Genomic DNA, 22,668 nt, shown 5'->3' with positions numbered 1-22,668 from the left:
TTATTAATGTTGAGCAGCCAGAGTGTAGCGGTCACTGGACCTCCTCTGTCCTGCTTCACTCTGCTTTAAGGCTAAGTGGTTTTAGGATATTTGTTTACTGAAGCATCAAAGTTATCCTCTTAATCCCTCATCTTCTCTCTCCCCTCATGCTCTCTTTTTCACTGAGATGATAAACATCTTTAATTCCGTAGATCACAGTGTAAAACAGTTTATATTCTTCACAAAAGCATAGATTAGAATTTACATTACAATTTACTCAGAAAACATAATTGAATGTAATACTGACTGTTGGTTCAATGAGACATATTGGAGCCAAATTTGTAAATTTTCCTTTTGATATTCTTTCATGAAATGGTTGTGTTGTTATCATACCAGGCTGGACTCAAGTATGAAACAGTTGCTCAACATTTCACAATAGGATAATAATAATAATAATAATAATAATAATGTTCCACAGTTTAATTTGGGAGCTCACTACAACAATCCAGCACTGGGATTTAAGTTTTTAAATTGTATTTGTGCTTTTGAGTTATAACTTCTATATTATATTATAAATTAACTGCTTGTTAATACATTTTCTAACCATTCATCCTGGAGTGTTTATTATATTTGAGTGAGAGCTTTTCAGCTTCTTATCATGTATATTACAATGTCACCACCTGGTGGCATTAGCTCACTTTTGTTTTATAAATGGTGGTAGTTGTTCAAAGATTTCTATTTGAGGATAACTTGAAGTGGCACAAATTAGATCACAGACCACCATCTGATAAGATTTTTACTTTTACTCGTTTTATTACAGAAAGTGTATGAAACCCACAACCAAAAAAGTCATACAATCTATCATTGTGTGACTTATGGATGAAATTATCATTAAAATAGATGTTTACCCTTTTTCACTAGGGACCACTGTAACCTCCCCCAAGGACCCCTGGGTGTCCCCGGGCCCCACCTTGAGCACCATGTGTCAAAAGCACACAAGAACTCTTTTTTGTCTTAACTGATTAGAACATGTGCATCATACCATAGCAATTTGAACACCTCATACAAGACAACGTGATTTGAAAGCAGATGTTTGCAACATATTGTTTTTGTAGTTGCAGTGGTCTTATTTAAATTTGTTTTTGTTTCAATATATTATTCTCCATATTATATACAGTATGTGCTGCTCTGTGGCTGCAGTTTTGTCTCTACCTGTCAGTTCTCTCTTATGTGAAATGGAGTAATCAGTGCTTGATGTCTAAGGTCTTGAACCAGTGGGGATTTAGTGTGATTACTCTAATCAGCTGTGAGTTCACTTTGTTAAAAACCTCCTGCTTCAGTTTGTAAGGCACATTCAAGACAGGCTTTTCACATTTAGCCCTGCTTCTTCTGAGCCTTATGGATAGTGGAGCTGAGTGGAAGAACAACACACTACTGTAAAATCATAAGTAGCAAGAACAGCGATGATTCACCGAGGTTTAAATTTAGCAGCATGCAAAGATGAATATGAAATGTGCTTCAATCATTTTATCCCCAATCTTAAAGTTACTGCCAGAAAACATGGGAAGGATTTGCTAGAACTTCATATTCATCCGTTTTTGACTGCAGTGTTTATCCACAAAAGGCCATAGCACTGTGATGACAGTTCTCGCTGCAGCTGCCCACATTAGGAGACATGAGAATGAGGATTAAACAGGAGCTCCACAGATCATTTTCAAAACTCAATCACATTCTGTAAAGATAATTTTAATGATTCAATAAATATGAAAAAAAACATAAATTTGATTAGATAGGACAGAAAATTGCAATCTGTAAACACTTCGAACTGCAATACATCACTGCTCAGTACAAAATAATACTGCCTTCTGAGATGTTAACAAACGGTTACAAAGAAATTATTACAACATCTTTGATAGAATGACAGGAAGAAAAAAACTAGTTATTTATCCAGTTTAAGTATATGTTCAGCATGAAGTCTAGATTATGTTTAAGGTTTAAATGTTTTAACAAATAGAAAAAAGAAATCTATTAAAATTCTCCCATTTTTCATTTCTTGGAAGATCTCGTTCTAGGTAAATATTAAGACAAAAATTTGACTTATCCCGCTTACTGAAGTTGAATTTTCAAGATGACGATGTATTTCAGGTGTAAAAATGCAGCTTTCTCATCATAACCCTGTAAGAACCATAAAAACAACCCGATCAAAATGTGTGTGCAGAAAATGCTCAGACATTACTTTAAAACAAAACTGTTCAAGATTTACATAAATGAATGTTAGGTCGTCATTTCACATCTGGATTTGAGAGATTAATAATCTCATAGTAGTAGTGGACAGTAATCTGTTCGAGATTAAGATGTTGAAATGACCAAATGAATAGAGTGAAAACAGAAAATGAGCCAAACCAACTGCTTCCATGAATGTGCAATTTTAAGATTAAACAAAGTCTCTCGTATAAGACCTCCTTTTTTTTTTTTTTTAAACCTGCATGTACATTCACTGCATCAACGTGTTACCTTCCAGAAAGGTTTTTAAGCAGCAGCTACAAGTTATCTTGGTACAGTACAGGAGTGAGAAAATAACTAACAACATAAAAATGAAAATTCAATAAAGTTTTTATAGCACAGGACAAAATCATTAGTCATTCAGCGCAATTAAAAGAACACAAACCAACAACACAAATCAGGCATCATAATACATTTGTCCTGGTGAAGAAAGGAAGCAGTAAAAGCAAGGTAAGGCTTTGATACCTTGCAGTCTGTTGGCAGTATTATTGAGGGCACTGATGCATCACCCACAGTGTGGACGACTTCTCCAGTTCTATACTGGCATAGCGAAGAAAATCACAGGGGTGGAGATGGAAGCACATAACCTCAGCACACACATAGGTGCATAATTATCAATAAATGCAAAACTCAAGAGCCATTGGACCAGGAGGGTCTGTAAACTTTCCTTTTCTTTTTTTTTTTACATTCACAGACCAACATAGTTGTGTTAGGCTTTTCTGGGATGCTTGCCTCTTACTAGACTCGAATCTGTTGTTTTGACATCTATATTCACTTCTTAATTACAAACACCAATTGGAAATGGGCAAGTGCTTTCAAGTCCATCCTGTGAGGAAATATTACCTCCGCTTTGCTTGTTCTTTACGAGCTAGAGAGAAAGAATCGATCATGAACAGAAAAGCGTGAAAATAAGAAGGGTCTTATGTGACAGTAGATCCAGGCACCTTTCAAAGAAGAACACGGGAACACACCCATACATCAACAGTTATTCAGATCCGTCGTGTTACATTTTCTCCTCCACCAAGGCAAGCACCAGGTATTAAAATGTACTTTTAAAAGACTAAAATCCACTTTCAACAGTAGTGTGACAATTATTGCTGTGGTAGTACACTTCACTGGGTTCAAATGAGACACAAGCAGTTAAAATAAATATTAGAAAGGGAGTGAATCTTAAAAGGTGCTACAAATAGGATGTAGAAATTGATATGCTACTGCCAAAGCAAATGTTTATAAGAAATCATGTAGGCTTAAAACAATATTTGTAATAGTTTTAAACGGGTTTAAAAGGGTTCAAATCTGAAAACTGTGAATTATAACTGTGATGTGACGTTTTGGCAGTTTCTAACAAGCAGAGAGAAACTCTATTCCTTATGGAAAAGAGGCCATTTACAGCCACTAGGACTTGCATTAAAAAAATACAAGTATAAAAATAATGTGTTTTTATTCAACATCCTACAAGTAGCACCTTCAATTCTCAGGCAAGAATCATACAACAATTTGCAGTGCCTTCAATAAAAACAAATAATGTAATTCCTATTATTCACAAGATGTGGCACAATCAACAACATAATTCACAGAAACCAAAAAACATGTGCAAGCAGCGGCCAGTTTATACTTTACTTAATATCAGGAACAACCCACCACTGCATGCATGTTGTGGTCAATGAGTGCTTGCTGTGTCAGTGGTCAGAGATTTGTCCACCAGCACCACAAGCAGCTGTGTATGAGACCGAGGCAGAGCAACTTGAGTGACAGCTGCGTGTTCCTGAGCCGAAGGATGGGGATGTGGGATCAGACAGCAGATGAGGTGCTGCGGTGTTCAGTGTTCTACTCTAGTTTCTGCTGCAGCTTTTTCTGGAAGCAGACGGGCAAGATGGAGAGCACGGCGAGTACCCCGAGCACAGCCAGAGAGTTCCAGGACACAGCCTCTCCCGCTGTGGTCAGTTTGTACAGTGTTGTACCTGCGTTGATCGCTACGAAGGATGGCGGTGCCACTCCTGTGAATGAGAGAAGTTGAACAACAGTGGGTCAATGAAACCATTTAATAACAAAACATATTACCAATATAAAATACAACAAAAGGCATCTTTACCAAGAAAAGTACCAATGAAGAAAACCCCCAAAGGCACATTGATGACAGGTGAGGTGATGTTGATGAACCAGTTGGGAAGAAAGGGGGTTATCCTCAGGAAGATGATGTAATTGATTAAATGATCTCTATGTTTGTCAACCTGCAAGCAAAAAGTCATGAGCAGAGTGTTTCAACCACTTTATATACAATCCATCCACCCACCCACCCACCCACCCACACACACACACACACAGGTACACTGATTTACCAGTTTAACAGGAACACCAGTGCAATCTTATGCAACAACTCTACAATGAATCCTATCAGTTTTTCAACACTGTGTTGAGAGAGCTGCTGATTCAATGTTCTGCATTACATTATGAGAAATTTTGTTCCCCTCGTGTATGTAAAAATAAACATCCAAATCAAACTTCTTGAATGGAAAATTGCTCTTATAAATATACATTTAATTAACAGTGCACATTTTGTTAAAGCTCTTACCTGCTGGGACCATTTCTGTGCTCTCTCTGTGAGATATTTGTAGACCATGGGTCTGCCCACAAGATAAGACAGCATGTAGCAAAAGGACGCACCCAGCCCAGAACACTGTTAGAAGAGAAAACACATGATTGTTATCTCTCTTACTGGTCTATTTAGTTATACTGAATACACTGCAAGTAGTTTCAAACCAGAGGTTGAGGGCCTTGTTGTTTTCAAACATTAACCAGCGCCCCTCCTGTTTGCTACAGGAAACATTGTGGTTTTGTGCCCGTCTCTCATAATTGGCAACACAAATCATACAGGAAGAAGGGAAACAAATGCTGATGCAATGCAGCCATATGGCATGTAGCGTAGAGATAAAGAGCTCAAACTATTGACTTTGTTACATTTAAGTTATAAAAAATACTAATTGAAGAAAACTAAATTACAATACTCCATCACAAATCAACTCTTAGCAGTTGATCACAAATTGAGTGTTTGTGTTTTTAAAACTGGAGTAATAATTATAAAATAGCCAATTCCAATTTATTGTTTAAGGTTTTTTGTTTGTTGTGTTCCTTATCAAGGCCTGCAAGATTTAAAATTTTGACTTTGGCCTGATGAAGGTATAGCACCAAAACATTGCAGATAAATGTGTCACTACAAATTAGACACTTTGCAATAGTTTGCTTGCAAGATTTTGGCTTCACTGAAATTCTTATGAAAGGGTACGTTAAAAGAGACAATCTCTTCTTGCAAAAGAAGCTTACACAACTAAACATGTCCCGTAGAGACATGAGATTTCAGTGTGTAGTTGTGCTTTATAAAATACAACATTTGTTTTTAGTCACACATTTCATATTGTTCTTACTCACCAAGCAGACTAAGGAAAGAGCCAAGGGGAAAGGGTAAAGATATCCAGACAGGATGCTGAGGAAGATAGAGCCAGGGATTGCAAATGTCTGGAGGCTGATCGAGGTGTCAAGAAAAACAACATTGCAAAAACATACAGAGCTATCACACAGACACACAAATAGGAAACATTGGGATAAGTTGTTGCTACCATTGACTTTATATAAGTACTGACTTCATGACAGCTCCCAAAAGTGAAGCTAAAACATCTTGATCGCCCCCTGGAGTGGCTGGCTGCAGCATAGGTCATATGTCCTTCCCCCTCCATGTTAGCAGATGACACATGAGCCAAATCTTTCCACAAAGATGAATTCTATCATTTTAGGTCATTATCATCATGCGGAAGTGCCCATAAGTTTGTTTTTAATTAGTTAATTGATTACATAAAAAAGGGGATGTAACGTCATGATTGACAGCTGTGATAGCTGCTTTCAAACCTCCATCAGGCAGTGGGACAGCTGGACGGGCGCGTCCTCCAGCCCGACTACTGCACAGACTCTGGTTCCAAAGGACGTCATACGAGCAAGATGGCAGCTCCTGGCTTTTGGCTTCACTTTTGCATAGCGGTAGGAAGTGGAGACTTTATTTATATTTTCTCAAAAGGATACAAAACATAGGTTGCAAAGTAGGCCACCAACACTTGGGTGTAGTAGGTGTCTTTGTATTTAGATAACACAGTCCCCAAAGCTTTGGCATCATCCATGTCTTTAGGGATCTTAATTTTCTCCATTTCATCGCTGGAAAAAACAAATAAAAAACCTTCAGTCGTTCATATTTCACATAAATTCTTTCTACTTGTTTTCATAAGAGAAACACATTTCTGACAATCCAGCATCTGTAAACATCACTCAGCAGAAATTGCTCTCTTCCATGCCCCAAATACATTGCTGGCAGACTTTAGATAATTTGTTTGTGGGGCTTCTTTTTTCTTTTCTTTGACCATGGTATCTTTCTTATGAGTTCTTAAATGAGTGTGTGCAGCTGGAACTGCATGCCTGGTTTTATTCTCATCACTCAACTAATTCTCAGTCTCTGAAAAAGATCATGTTTCTTTGTCCTATTTTCTGTATAATAAAAAGATTCAGTCCTCCTCAATGAAACCAGATACTTTGTAAAATCCCTTCAGTCAGTCAGTGCAATAGAACAAAAGAAAAGACTTTTCCGCAATTAAAAAAAAATTCCCCAAAATGGCCTAGATACATATAATTACCAGAATGTTGATGGGTTGCTCAAAATGGTAAAACAATCTCAATTGTTTGACACCTAAAGAATTTTGAAAGTCATGTCATCAATAAGTGGTTAGTTTAATTAAAGTAGTGTATTTGGAATCAGACGATTCACCCAGAGTTCACTGCACTGTGCACAAATCCTTTTCCAACTGTTCAAAATGCTGATCTAGATTTTTTTGCGTAACCTCAAAAACCTATGACATTAATGTCCAGTGATGGGTGTTGTCAGCATGAATCCATAAAGCAACTTACTCAGGAAGCTCTGGGAAGTTCCTGTAGACTAGGTACATGACTGAGGCAGCGCAGGTGAAGATAGACAGAAGAATCAGGAGAGACATGCGTGCTGACCCCCCTGTGTGATGAGCCTCTGTGAGGAGGGAGAGTGAGTCATTTACCTGGTTAACAGAGTTTATAATAAGAACAGACACGACTAGCTATCAGGGAACATCATGTAATTTGCTTATACATTTTGCATCACTTTTTCAACCTCCACCAGGGAGCTGAGTCTTCCCCATGAGACTCCTGCTGTTGCTGAGCCAGACTGTTCAATCATGCCTCATAGTGACACAGCAACTGTTAAAGGTGTTAATTTCAGGTTAATGTTTAATGGAAAAAATACTCTATATTTTGTAGTTTGCCTTTTATAGAAACATGGAGTTATAATTAAGAAATAAACCAGGAAACTGAAGGCAAAAGAATAAAATTAATACTAATTATATAAGTATGGGGTTTAAGTTTTTTGCACGCTTAGTATTACTCAATTCATTTCAACGCCTCTCTGATTGTGACATTATTCTGTTTAATCTTGGAGTTTTTAATTACTAATTGAAAGGCTTAATAACCGTTTTAGAGTACAGACAGCATATCAACAGATAAAAAGCAACAAGCTAAAAACAACTTACAAAGATATTGATACTCAACTCCAGTTTGTGACTTTCATTCATTATCAGCACATTTGGATGTAATAAGACTTGAAAGGCATGAACAGGGGCTAATTCACACTAATAATAACACTGTATAGACACCGAAAAACTAATTTGATGGTATTAACGCAAACAAACATAACTTCACAGCATCAGCTCAGAGGTGTCATCCTGCTCACTCTGGGTTGTGCTGCTCGACTTTGTTGATACAATAATTCACTGCAAATCTATATAAAAGATGTTTAAATGCGTCATCAAATGAACATTGGGATAACATTCAAGGCTTCAAAGTAGAGTACAGTCCTGAAACCGCTGCAATTAACAACAAATTGTGAGAAATAATTACAATAGACATGTAATCTCTAGATGTTTTTGGACATTGTGATGCCTTGTTTGATGTTTTTAACACAAATAAGCATGATTTGGTGACACTACCATCAGCACAGAAACAAAATATCTAACTTTAATGGGGTTGAGAGATGAGGATATTTGGTTAGAAAGAAGGATGTGGTTGCTTTGGTAAATCTTTGATCTTGAATAGCTAAGCTAAGACATTTAGATAACCAGAAAGAAGAAATGCTACGAGTGTTTGAGCTCCATAGGTCCACTGCAGACTGGTGTCAGCTTGACTTACGAGTTAAATATTCCTAAACCTTAAACAGAGAACTACACGGAAATATTCACCTGTAAATGGACCTTTAAAGGATTTGTGTGCACAATGGGAGATGATGACGGTCTACCTTTGAGAATCTGATTAATGGAGTCCAAAAGACTGACACCACTTTCACATGCAATTTAATGAGAAAGTTGTCTCTGACTTTTGGACCCCACTGTAGATGTGTCTGTGTTTAACCATTGTTAGTTTGTTTATTACTACAAATTGTCCCTCTGTAATCTAGTGGAGTATTTTAAAGGTTGAATGAAACAGAAATATGTAAAGCACCTCAAACTAGTACTAAAGCACAGTATTTGAATAAATATACTGTCCACCACTGAATAACAGTCTAATAATATAATATACATATAATAACTATAACACTCAAATGGGTCATTTTTCTGCTATGCGTGCTTTTTAATCTTTCAGTTTCGGTATTTTTGCAGTGTTGTGTTTGTGTTTACTCAGGTAAAAGGATCTCTTCTGCCTCTTGCTTAAACAATAAGGAAATATTTATTTATATGACTTGCTAGTTAACAGGGTGTAACTGTTAGCTGTTGTATTTGTATTTGAGCCATTTCAACATGACATCACATGTTTTTCTTCTTTAGCTCCGGTGTTACTAATAAGCTAACTTAGCCATCGCAGTTTAATCGGCTAATTTTAGCTGTGTGTCTATGTAATAGCCCTCCAGCTAACATTAGCTCCTTTTCCGCTATGACCTCAAGGCACAAACGACGCCGCCACACAGTTAATATTTCTCAATCGATCCCTGTCGTCTGTGTTTCCTTTCCATTGCTCTTCATTCATGTTAACCAGCTAGCCATCACAGCCCGAGCCTACCTTTCAGCGCTGGAGGCTCGCTAGCAGCCTTCACCTCCTCCGGGGCCGCGGACAGGCCGTCGGTCTCTCGTTTTTCTCTCCGCTTTTTGGCCATTTTTTGGAGAAAACTGTACAGGTCAGCTCGGTTACTGATGCGGGCTGAGTGACACCGGTGTGGCGACAGCCTGATGACACGTTAACACAGGTTGACCTTTTACCTTCACAATGAGCATCAACCCCGTATGATCTAGCACAGCGCCCCTAGCTGCAGCACAGTGTCATCGTCTCCATGGTTACACTGAGTTTTAATGGTGGCTATCAAACCAACTTATTGGTGCATTACTTATAGATGAAAAACCCAACTAAATCCTTTCTATTGTTGTTTCTGTTACACTTAAGTCATTTATTACAACATTACATGCTTTCCATAATGTCTCTTTTTTGCAAATTCCCAAATTAAATATTGTGTTTTCCATCATTTAGTACAGATTTTTTTTTTGGGACAAAAATGTAGCTACACAACGTACAAAACGGTATACTACCGTATTCTGGGTACATGTAACAAATACAAAGAAAAGTAAATATTATGTAAAACAAAACGTACACATTACAACTACAAATGAACGCTTGGAGGATGAGGATCAATATAAGGTTTTTAATAGCACAATGTGTTACAGTTTTAATTGCTTTTTGTTTTAGGGAGGATTGAATTGAATGAATGTATTGTTTGATACCATTGCTAAATGCAATAACGCATGGTTTCTTACCTGTAAAATCATTTAGTACTAATATTATCTCCATGATTACCTGTGTCCAGAGGTTTTTTACAGCTTTGGCCTGAAATTTAGACAGTGGAGGAAGAAGTATTCAGGTGCTTATTTTCTTTCCACAATTGTTTCTCCTGTTCATTAGAAGATCCTTTCAAAATGCACCTACAATGAAAGTGACGGAGGCCAAAATCCAAGCCAAATGCCGCTTTCTGAAGCTACTATGAAGCTTCCATTGGCATTGGAAGCATTGAAAATGTGGTTGGGACAATCTTACATGGGGGGTGTCTGAGGGGTCTTTCCCCCAGACATTTTTTAACAGAGAAGATGCCATTTCCTGTATCCTGATGCCTTTGGGTTTTGATACTTGATCTGGCTATATTAGCATGAGAAAAATAATTTGGTAATTACTTATTACTTATATTAATTTAAAAGAAGTGTTTGGCCTCAGATCATATATTTGAAGATATTCAAAATCTAAAAATACAGAAATTGAGCCATCTCTAGTGATAACTCTGTTATCTAATCAATGAGTAAAGTGGAGAGTATCAGTCAATTTTGTGACCCAGTTTATACATGAGCCATCCGGGCTTTTATTGTCAAAATGGAGAGCCCCTGTCCATAAGGGACTCAGCTGTTAGTTAACTGAAATAAAGAGTATTTGAAAAAAAAAAAAATGTCCATGTTGTCTGGGGGAGTAAATGATATCAAACCAAGAAACAAAAAATAGACCAGTCTACTCTACAGTAACAATCAAATAAAAACTAACCACTTGGTGTGTCCTTTTTAAGATTGTGTTCTTGGGTGTTTTTTGCCTTTATTTGACATTTGCTGAGAGGCCAACAAAAAACAGGAACGCACTGAAGGTCACATACCTGGTTTAAACCAGCAACATTATGATTCCAGATGTGTAATAGTTAATATTTGTGCACATAGCCTAGAACTTGCGGTCCCTGCTTAAATCAAATAAGTAAAGTAGTCTAAAAAGTACTGAGTCCAAAAATGTTGGGCTCGTTGAGTACTTATGTAGGATTTAAAAAAATGTTTTATTACACATGAAAATGGGAAAAGAATGCTTATTTTTGATGTCTGGACAGGGATTTTGACACTGAATTAATCAACAAGTACACAGTACAAGGAGTTGATAGTATTTGAGCAAGTAGTCTATGAAGTACCAAGTCCAGCAGTATACGTGTCATGAACTACTTATGGAAGAAATGTTTTTTTGTTGTTGTTGGTTTTTTGTGTTTTAAAAAAAAAAATCAAACATCAAAGTTAGACCAAAAAGGGTGATTTTCTTAATGCCTTGAAGGCACTTTGACACTGGATTACTCAAAAAGTGTACACAGTAAATTTTTTGCTACCAGCCAAGCTAACAACCACATGTTTTGGCATAGCTTTGAAAAAACCTACCTAACTATCGCTCTCTCTTCATACTTTTTAATGGTAATGTTTGTTTTATTATAAACTAATTACTAACTAAAGCCTAGAAGAGAAACACTTAAGAGTTGGATATTTACATTTTCACATGAAAAACACTAAACGTCCTCTCATCTCAATGTCAAGCAGTTTACTCCAGAAATGACCTCTGAAGTAACATCTCACCTAAAATCTGAAACTTTCAGAGCCAAAACTTTTTAACAGCGCCCTCTAGGGACTGAGATCTGATGAATGTCCCCCGTTCTCCCCTACATGACTAGGGCGATAATGGAGCTGTGCATCGACCTTTTAAAATCAAATATACAAAGTTTATGTTAAATTTTCATTGGAATTACTTCCCAGCAAACAAATAGTCCCTACGAAAAACGACGCTGCTTAAGGAGAACGTTAAGGGAAACATAAATAATGCATGCTATTAAGCGTCCGTTTTTATCTAGGCATTGTAGCAAAACCCCTTAATGATTTTGAAACCCATATTCAGATTTGTGAAACCTTTATAATGTGTGAAAACAAGAAAAAGGGCAATTGCTCAATTCTGCAGCTGTGCTTTAAAAAGTCTCTGGGGGCTCCTTGTTAATGCAGATTTGACATTATTTATGTTTCCCTTATCTTTCCCTAACTTTAGCATGTCTATGAAAACAGTAGGACTATTTATAGAGTAATCCGGGTTCACTAACTGAGCTTTATCATTTTCTAATGCTTTGAGTTAAGAAATCCACTCATCTTTACTGTGTTGTTAGATGGAGGCAGAAAGACGAAACTGATTGTGGGACTAACCACACCGCCTACTTCAGGTAAGTGTATGTTTCATAACAGTGGTGGCCCTTAAATCAAAGTATCTGTGTGTAGTTTTCACAGCCTGACCACAAGATGGCCTCATAGCATTAACACTAAATTCATCCGGCTCACACGTGTCTGCTGTGTTTCTACAGTGGTTTTGTGTGTGTGCTGCGTGGACTGTAGTTTCTGCTGACACCTAGTAAAAGGTAGTAGACTATAATGTGTCGACTAAAGTGTTTCTCAACTGGCGCCAGGAGATCCCATGCAAAATGAGGAATTTTAAACCTGAAAATCCAATCTATTGTACCAGCCTGACTGTCAATTCCAGGTCCCCCCATGATATTTGATTTGTGACTCTTTGTTTATTTTGTAAGCTACCCCTATATTTATAATCTTGACATTTTACTCAACATTATGCCAGTGCTATAACTTTCAAATCACAATTCTTGGGGTAAATAGCCTACTTCATGGTGTCATTTTTAAAACTTTTCAGAGTCCACTCAGATTCACTTGGATAAATAAGTCTTCTGTTGTTTGTCATCTCTCTAGGTGAGCCTCCCCAGGCTATCAGAAGGAGACGGGTGGTCCGTTAAGTGATGAACTATGTCTCTGGCATGAGAAAGAGTCTGGGATCCTCTGGATTAAACAGCAGCCACAGTAGCAGCTCTGGGATGTGTGGGAGTTTTGAGCACCGCCCTAAAACACTTGGACTCTGCTGCTGCTCAGACAAACTGCAACTTGTCAGGCAGGCTGAGGACCTACACACTTCACCCAACAAGAGTCAAGGACTGTTTGAACAAAGGCACTGGAAGGACAGAGAGTTTGACTTGGGCTGAGAGATATAAGGTAGGTTAATTTTTGTTTTACCCTTGTCTTTTTTTGTGTTTCCTGATCAAGTCATTGCTGTGAAGTTCACACACCTGACACAAGTAGGCTACTGTTCACTTATTTGAATTAAATAAGTATAGTAGCCAGTTTCACAAGGCTTCTAATATCACAGTCAGGTTATTTTACAGTTATGGCACAAGGACTTAAAAAAAGGCTATCACGAAGCAGCCCACTGTTGGGTGACTGAATTTATAAAGTAACACTGCGGCTGTTAGGAAGTTGTCAGTGAGATTACACAATGCTTTTTCGTCCTGCTGACATTTGGCTGTTATTAAGGTGTCATCTTTTTGTGAAATGGGTGATTGAGCGCTGCCTGTGTGGAGTCAGACATCTGGACTTGTCTCTACTCCCTGATAATAAAAGGATTACCTCCTCTTGCCAACCAGCATTTTTGTTCTGCTGATGTATGCTAAGACATCTCCGTGACACTTATATCATCCATAGTTTTAAGCATAAATCATTTTTTAGTGCGTGTGTGGCTGCTTTTCAGACACGCCACTCCATGTAAATCAGTTCAGAACTGGAAAGACAAGTTTTCTATTCATTCACAGACAGTAAAAAAGAGCACAGTCAAATGATCATCTTCCACCAAGCCCTTTTTTGTTTAAACTCCATCTCAAAACGTCCCTGTCAGTATAGGTTAATGAATTCTTCTCAGACTTTTAATGCCTTTCAGGCTTATATCACCTGCTCAGCAGGCTCCAGACTGCAAATAGCTGTCAGTCTGTTTTTGGGGTGGCCGTGACACATAATGCTAACTAAAGAAAGGTGTGGTGTTGACAGGCTGTACTGTCAGGTTATTGAATGAAGCTCGATGAGTGACAGAAACGGCCTGTTAATGTTTTCCAACGTGACTGCGGGTTAGTATCAGCTATTGCTACTTATCAGATACACCGCTGAACCTTTGATAAACCTGGGATTGCTGATAAAACAAGAAAAAAAAAAAATTTTTTGATTAAGATATGAGCTCCACAGATAAGGTAACCAGTTTAACTCACTCACATTTCAACATATCACATGAGAACTCTGGTATGATTCATATGTCCTGCGATGATGATGATGCGTGATTTGTTCAGCAGCATAGTTAAGGAGGCTCGCAAGAGTCATACAAACAGTGGTAGTTCTCCTTCCCACACTGCTGTATGAGCAATCATTTCCTGTGTGTTTTTACAACTGTTGAAGATGAAGCTCACACACAGCTTCTCCATCCAAGAGAGGGTTCAAACATTATTCCAAAGCGACGCTGTCAGTGAACGTGCCAACATCTAAACACTGTCTCTTACATATAGTGTCTGGCCTCTGGCCCGGACACTGATGGTCCATGTGATGTATACTCATGGAGATTAACAACGTCTATGAGCATAAACATTCAAAAGCAACCACATTATTCCACTCTTGTTGGAATTTCCCCTCAGTAAGCCCTTTTTTGAGTCATTCATGAGCTATGGTATAAAATTTGTGAAAAAGCACAGTAAACAGTGTATTGCTCAACATGATACGTCACCTTTCATTAAACAGAGTCTTATTTTTTCTGCCAAATGGCTGCAAGGTTTATGTTCCAAACATGCACAGTGATTACAGGTTTAACTCTGATTCATGCTTTTCTCCTTTCAACACATACAGCCACCTTAGAGCAAAGAGAGAAGACAAACATTCAGTAGGCTCCACAAGAAGAAAAGTAACCAGCAAACTTCACATTAACACAAAGAGCAAACCAGTGTAACAACACGACAGTTCAGTTGACATTTAGATAATAACCATAAGTCTATGGGCTGTTGCTAAAATGTCTGAAAAAAAAAAAAAACTCTCACTTTGAAATGTTTCAGCGCCACTTCAGCAGCTTACCACTGCAAATGTCAGTGCCTGCCTCTCATTTTTAGTTTGTAATTACCAGCTTTACTGGAGTTCAACTTAACAACTGTGTGTGGACATGAAAACAACATTATAGAAAGCTGCACTGGTCCCTTCAATCATGCAGCTAAATGAAGGCCTTAAATCATAAAGATCATTATGGAGAATCTAAAAATGATATTAGTTACAGCGTCTTTTACATATGTTGAATGAAATACGCTAAAGCATTACAGACTGTCACTACTGTCAGTTGGAGCCGATACTTGGCATCACCTGATGATGCTGTTACAGCCTGTTCCAGTTCAGACTGACACACTATTGATTGTAATAGACACAAGACTACTCGCCTGTAAGAACTCAGTGATGTAATGATTGGATCAGTCTTTCAGCTGCTCTTTCTGTCACATTACTAAACTATAGTTATATCTAGCTGCCTGCAGGTAAAAATTTAACAAACACTGACAAATGTGAGACTTAAAAAAAAAAAGTTGCATTTTAGTTTTCAGATAAACACTACATGCACCAGTCAGTCTGATTAATAGATGAAAAATGCAGCAAGTGAATTTACTGTATCAGTGATTAAATAAAGATATGTGACTGAGGATAGAAACAGTGTTCTGGAAAAGAGTTTCACACGGCCCAATAAAGTGACCTTTAGTGGAAGCTTGCGGTCATTATTGCCAGAGAGGCGTTGTAAACTTTCTCCTTCCTCTCTGCAATATGTTTCCTTCCTTGTTCCACACCATAAAAATGGACACATGTGTCCAGGGCATCACTCACACAAAAGAGATAGGAACTCTGAAAAATAGGTGTGGCATGTTGTTCACTGCAGCCTATATAATCGAATCAAAGAGGTTTGTAATAATAATAATTATAATAAATAATGCAGACATCAGTAGACAGTGAGTGACACTGTTTGAAGTTCTCATCTTATTGGTAACACTCTCTACTCTGTCATTGTCTTAGAAGCTTTTGCCATATTGCAACATCTGTTTGGGCATATTACATGTAAACACACACTGTAAAGCACAGATGAAGTTGGGGGCAGAGAAGGAAGCACAAAGGTGACTTTAAGCCATGTTCTCTTTAGTTAATTCACCGCAGGATGTCCTTAACAGATTTCCTCTGGCAGGGACAGGGCACACTGAAAATGGTCTCAAACACGCCTTAGTCATGCTTTAAAATCACTTTGATGGAATTTTACAGAGGCAGCTCTCCTCCGAGCTTTGATCTGGACAGGAAACAAGTCACTCCACAGGAAGAGTTTGGATGGGAGGCGTCTGAGGGAGCTCACAAACTTTTCATATGGCACTCAGACCTTTTTGAAATGTAAAATAAGGCATCGTATCACTTTCTTTAAAAAATTAGCTGTGAACAGTGTCCAAAGAGTCTTTTGAAATATTTTGTCTTTGCCTGTATTGCTACCAGGACCTGTTGCAGTTGAAAACAGGTGAACCCAGATGTCTTGACTGTCATCAGGTTGAACTTTGTACATCTTTGTTGCTGGTTTGAGGCCGCTTTGTTTACAGGGTCTCTTGTTTACATGCTCCAGATGTGCTGATATCTTAACAGGTCATGTGCTGTTTTCTTCTGCAACATGATACTTGTCTATTCTGAGCTTGGCTTTACTGATTGTGGTCTTACTGACTCTTCTATTTCTGCCAGGCGCTAATACTGTCACCTAAGCCTTCCTCTGTGACATGGATGAATGAAACATGACCACAAATATATCAGTTTGCAGATAGTCTTAGTCAGTAGTCGATAGTCTAATCAATCAAAGAGATAAATCTAAAATTGCAACATGTTAAATATTCACATTTTCTTTGAACAATTTCCTTTAGTCTAGATCATTAGACATATGGAAGCGTTTTTTTACACCTGCTGCATCCAGTGTCATGATAAGAAAATTTAACTCATGTATTGAAACACATGAGGTGAAGATTGTGTTGTTCAACTGAATTGTATGTGTCAGCTGTAGGGCAGAAGTAACTCTGTGTTCACTGTGTCCAGATAAATCATTATCCAAAGGAGCCATGTGGTGAACACCCCTCGTGGGCCAGATGGGCCTGCAGACAGCAGCCGCGGCGCTTCACAAACCCTCTCTGTGTGTAAATGAACAGTTTTCTGCTCTGAAGTTGACTGGCGTTTACTTGCGCTCTGCCAGTGATTCTACCTTGCACATGACAGATCTTATTTTGTTTTGGCACGGCCCCCCGAACATGCAGCCAGATTTCAGAGAGCTGATATAACACTGTGGAGTTCTGGGGCCTGGTGAAGGGCAGAGCCTGTGGGCTGAAGTCCACATGAGTGCACTGTTTTCTGAGGCACGCTGCCTGCTTATCAGGCCCACAGAGGGTTCCTTCCTGGTTTTCTTCAGTCCAGTCTGTAATTACTGTTGCTGGCTGGCTGAGCTACAGTATGTGCATTTCCCAGCACTCCCAATGTTTTCCTTGTGTTGTCAGCTTCCTATTGTATTCCGAAAGCCTGAAGATATGTGCTTTGCAGAAACAAATGAAGACATGGCGTCACTAGTTTGATGCTTTGTTCAGTGTCTGTACAGTTCCTCTTGGTTTCTAGTAGTGGTTCATGTCAGAGTTACAGTGTGTTTTTTTTTTCTAGGACTGTTCGTCACTTGTAGCTTTCGCAGATATCAATACTGTGAATGAATTATATCAAATGATTATTCTTATAAATACTTATAAAGGACTGAGACATTAATAGAATAGTGTGTAGTAAATCAATTAGTACATTTTGTTTCTTATTTTATTGTAAACTTAATGTCTAGTTTTTGGACTCGAAAAAAAGCAATTTCAAGATGGAAGTTGTGAAAGACATTTTCACGTTATACACATTTAAACCAAATGATTATTGATTAATCTGTATTACTATTCAGTCTTACTATCAGAAAATAAGTTTGTGTCTAACGGGACAAGGTAGAGTGTGTGTGTATGTGTGGTAAAGCCTGTATGTGCATGTTCAGACTTTTTTTCATTTTGCACAGCAGTCCAGGTGTAACAGGTACATTCTTGACATTCCCGCTATCCCTCTATTCCCTCTATCATACTGAAAGCTTGCTATGTCTCTCAGGCACACAACAGTACATTATATATTAACACACATTTGATTGCAGATTCATCCCATGGATTTGTACAACATAAAGTGCAGACACTTTCTCTCACCACAGTTAGAAATGCTTATTTTGTTGAATAATTCGGACAGACCACAGAAAACACTGCATAATTTCCTACCATTCATAGAAAAATTCATTATACTGTCGGTTTCACTCGATCAGATCATTTTCTAAACTGACAAGCGACTTTAAACCTGCACACTATTAAACTCTCTGATCCTCTTAAGCATTATATGGCTCGGCTGTGATGTATAGTGTGTGTCTGCATGTGTATTCTTTCCGCTTCGTCTGTCATTAGTTGTATTTTTACAGCCGTTCTGTGGCTTCGTTCTGTCTGCCCACAAGTGACTTTCCATTCTGTCAGACTGAGATGGTGAAGTCATGGGACTCTGTCTGAGACAATGTAGTTTGAGGGTCGAGCATTTACTTGTCTATGAAGACTGTAAGTGGTACCTTTTCATTAGTCCTTGCAGACTCTTACAACAGATGGTTCCAATAATTGTGCCTTTTTTAAAATGTTTCGCTTGGTTTGAAATGCGAAAGCATAAGTGCAGACAACATCGTCTTTATTTGAACTTTCCACAAAAGGCACGAGAGATTACTGAGTACTGGCCAACTTTTAGAATAAATTGACATCAACCTAAACTTATTATTATTATTAAGTGTTCTTCTGAAAAGGCATGTCAGCAGTTACCAAGATGGAAGTTTTCTTCTTCTTCTTTATGCTTTTTTGGTAGAAATGTATGTCTCATTATCCTAAATAAACTTATTGTGAACTCGGCTGTCAAATGGCTTCACAGAGTCTCTATAGAAGATATTCTGTAGGCCCCAAACAATCCACATACCACATGGTAGAATACACAGCAATTTTCCCATCACAGTCTCCTGCATGAAAGATTAAAGCACCTGCATCGTATATCATGCCTGTCTCCGTCATCGGTTGTCACTCTCAGAAAATCAGAGTAAATTCCCCCAAAAACCAATGGAGGTGGTCCTGTGACTAGCTGACTGGTGGATTCAGTGAGAGGGCAAACAGAGTGTTGGTCTCATGCTGATGGAGCTCTTCTAGCCACGTGGCAAAGGAATGTGGACTCACTGAGTTTGAGGCTGAATGTCTGCTGCGAAAGGCCTTGGGGGTTCACAGTATCTACCAACAGGACGAGAGCTTTTTGAAGCTGCACAGGTTGATCAGGCAGGCTGAGTCACCTGAGTCCACAGTGTTTCTATGGGCTGGCTGGCGTTTCTTTCTCTGAAATGTAAAACAACAACAGAGTCAAAACAGGATGCAAATACACATCCAAACAGGATCTGGTGCAAATGAATATGGTAATTTTAGCATGCTGATCTGGGAACAACATTTTCAAAATCTTACCACTTACAAATCACTCATAAAAACAACTTTATGACCGAAGACTGAGTGATCCTTGACTATAGGGGCTAACTTTTGCATGAATGGCCTAAGCTCCACAGTTTAATGCCACAGTCACGTTACCACCTGCAGCCCTGTGGTGGGATGTGACAGTAATAATGGATGACTGTGGGGGGCTGTTAGAGTCCTGTACAACTAGCCTGACCTCACCTCTGGCCCTGCCCATCCCGCTCCATGGGACATTAAAATATCAAAGGCAGACTTCTCTCAAAACTCACGGAAGCTGTGGTCTCCACCCAAGTGAGCACACACATTCTTAATGCAGAAAATGTCCGCATTTTGCTTTGATGTCGAGTTCTGGCACAGATTTTTTGGCATGATTTTCAAAATGCTTGATGTTTGATTTGAGGGAAAGAGAAAACTGCATTGTATTTAATTCTGTCAGTTCAGCTCTGTTCTGACACAAACATGTGCTCTAGTAGCAGTCTTTTACACGCAGGCACATATGTAAGCACACTAAATGCACATACCTCAAAAGAAGAAGGTGGACTACTAAGCATGCATACCCAATCAAATCCAATCAATCTGCACTAGTGTGGGGTTTTAGTTTCAAAGACGTGTCTTCCTACTGCTTCAAAAGCTTTGCTTTGTGTGGTTTGCAGCTGGAGTGAAAGATACCACAAGACAAATACCTTTCCTGTCTGCTCATCCACGGTCAGTGCTGCACTCCAAGAATGAAAGGTGCTTGGTGGTTCTTTGGATAGCAGTAATAAGAAAACCACTTTTTACCCATGTTGAAGACAGGATATACAGTAAAAATGATATTTATATAGGATTCTAGCTTGTGGAAGTGTCAGCAACATTTTTGATGATTGATGAAAAAATTAAAGTATATCAGTCAAGACTCAGTAGTTGGGGCTGAGGAGAAGTTTGCACCTTGGCAGATACAGTATGTACACTGAACTGTAATGGAGCCTTTTAATCACTCAACGCAATAAACACTGTATGTACTTCTATATGGAGGAATTTGAGAAAAAGCATGTTGCCTGTTACTCACCACTTACAAAAATATACAGTTGATCCCATCCACAAAATGTATACAGTTTAAACAAAGTGGTGACACACTGTATATCACAATATGATTTTCAATGTTTGTCCATGGATATCTCATGTTAAAGTTGAAACTGCTTTGTTCTGCGTCATCAGTGAACCTTGAAGCAGTTCAAAATGCTGGCTTCAATTTTAACCAACAAGTATTATGTTGAACCACAAACAACTCCTTTTATAGGCTCAGATGGTTTTGCCTCAATAAAGCAAAAGTAGTAAATGTGCTCTACAGCTGTCTGACGTCATCACACTGGCTCATTTTCCTTTCTTTCTTGATTTTTCTCCCCCTCTTATTTATCTCACAGCCTTGTCTGTAGCTGGAATGTTATCTCGTCAGTGTGGGTGTAAGCTTACTGTGTTTCTAAATGCTTGTTGTTTTAGATATCGGCTGTTAGTGAGGAGTAGTACTGAGTGCCCTCTTGACAATTTGCTAATGTCAAGCAATTTATTATGGTAAGCTTCATAGAGCAGATAAAATGATAACTTCAAATTTTACATTCTAATCTAATCTATTTAAACTGTTGAAATATAATGAAACAGCCTTATAATGGGATATGGAAAAATATCAGTCGCCCCGAAGCCATCTGTGAGGGTTTTTTTGCCATGAGATGACATCAGACTCTGTGTGTCTTACCTCCACAGACTGGGCATGACGGTGCGGGCCAAGCAGAGGGTGTAGCCACATCTGGCAGAGCGCTGAAGTAAGCAGGAGCCTCGACACACCAAACCAACTACTGCAGTCAGGGAAAGATGGGAGAGACAGAGGAGGATAATGTGGGGAAGCTGTTTGAGGACTTTGTTCAGGCCTCGACCTGCAAGGGAACGCTGCAGGCCTTCAACGTCTTGTGTAGAAAGTTGGACCTCGACCCTGCAGATAACAGCACCTTCTACAGTAGCCTGAGGGCAAAGGTCACCACTTGGAAGGCCAAAGCACTGTGGACTAAACTAGATAAGAGGATGTGCCATAAGGAATACAAGAAAGGCCAGGCCTGCATGGGTACCAAGGTAAGTTTTAATGATCTTTGTACTGCAAGAAAAAGTTTACTGATCAGAAGCCAACAAAGAGAGAAGTGATGCATTTATAGAGGACATTGAGTAGGATGTATGTAAATTCAAGCACCATAGAAGCATATTAATCCCACAAATTATTAATTATGCATTTTTCCATGTACACTTTTTTGTCAGGTTGTGTCGTGGTAATATAGTTGCTTTAAGAAGTCTCTTTGTTAGGGAACTGAATGATCTACCATCTGAGATTTTAGAGTAGACTACCCAAAAGCAACTTTTTCACTGTAAGAATATTTTCTTCTTGGTATGACAATAAAGCGTGTGAAAGATTGACTTTGTGAGCAGCCACAATCAGATCTTGGCTAGCCTTGAATATACAGTATAAATTACACAGGGAGAGTTTTCCAAGCTGTAGTAAACTGCAGTAGAACATACGCTAACAACATTTCCTCTGTAATTAGTTATCTATCAAGGTTCACCAATGTTGATTTTCATGATGTAATCATATGTAAATGTGTGTTGTTCGACGATAATCAACACAAATGTTAAGTGTTTGCAATTTCAAGGTAGTAAGCTAAAGTGCATGTGGTCCTTTAAAGCCTGAAATGGGTATGTACGTACATCCTAAAATGGTAAAAAAAAAAAAAAACCATCATGGAGTTTTGTTTACACTTGATTTAGGAAGTGTCCTTGTGACCTCACGTCATGCAGTTCCTTTTTTAAAAAAAATGTTGTTGTTGTTTTTAACAGTCAGCACTTTATCCCTCTACAGGACCATTAAAGTAGACTGCAGAGTGGTGTAGCTTAGGCAGGCAATGTCACGGTCATCACATTTAACCTCTGCCTGCCCAGACGCAGCCCATCAACTACAGTAACACTCACTCTTTGACTGCAACAGCTCCCAGCAGACAGGAGAGGAAATGAAAGAGATATACAATGCTTTGCACTGATTCACTCGCTCCCAGACGGGTGCT

At 38.6% G+C, this 22,668-nt stretch overlaps 2 protein-coding genes across 2 annotated transcripts in view; one reads left to right on the top strand and one right to left on the bottom strand.

The window, feature by feature from the left end:
* Positions 1 to 1,709: 1,709 nt before the first annotated feature.
* tmem41b (transmembrane protein 41B) lies at positions 1,710 to 9,572 on the bottom strand. The gene is made up of 7 exons (XM_062423027.1): positions 9,376 to 9,572; positions 7,207 to 7,321; positions 6,334 to 6,462; positions 5,689 to 5,782; positions 4,835 to 4,939; positions 4,355 to 4,493; positions 1,710 to 4,259 (listed from the first exon to the last, which is right to left on the bottom strand). Exons 1-7 carry the CDS (start codon positions 9,467 to 9,469, stop codon positions 4,090 to 4,092), a joined length of 846 nt encoding a protein of 281 aa, XP_062279011.1. The 5' UTR covers positions 9,470 to 9,572; the 3' UTR covers positions 1,710 to 4,089.
* Positions 9,573 to 13,085: 3,513 nt separating this feature from the next.
* The window catches only part of mical2a (microtubule associated monooxygenase, calponin and LIM domain containing 2a), a 33,583-nt gene continuing 24,000 nt past the window's right edge, over positions 13,086 to 22,668 (top strand). Inside the window, exons 1-2 of the mRNA XM_062423015.1 lie at positions 13,086 to 13,187; positions 21,329 to 21,691. Of these exons, the coding sequence (XP_062278999.1) occupies positions 21,437 to 21,691 (255 nt within the window). The 5' untranslated portion in view covers positions 13,086 to 13,187; positions 21,329 to 21,436. The remainder of the gene's footprint in view (positions 13,188 to 21,328; positions 21,692 to 22,668) is intronic.

The sequence above is a fragment of the Scomber scombrus genome, chromosome 1, assembly GCF_963691925.1.
Source record: "Scomber scombrus chromosome 1, fScoSco1.1, whole genome shotgun sequence".
Lineage (NCBI taxonomy): Eukaryota > Metazoa > Chordata > Actinopteri > Scombriformes > Scombridae > Scomber > Scomber scombrus.
The sequence above is the reverse complement of the archived record's forward strand: the minus strand, read 5'-3'. Positions and strand labels throughout refer to the sequence as shown.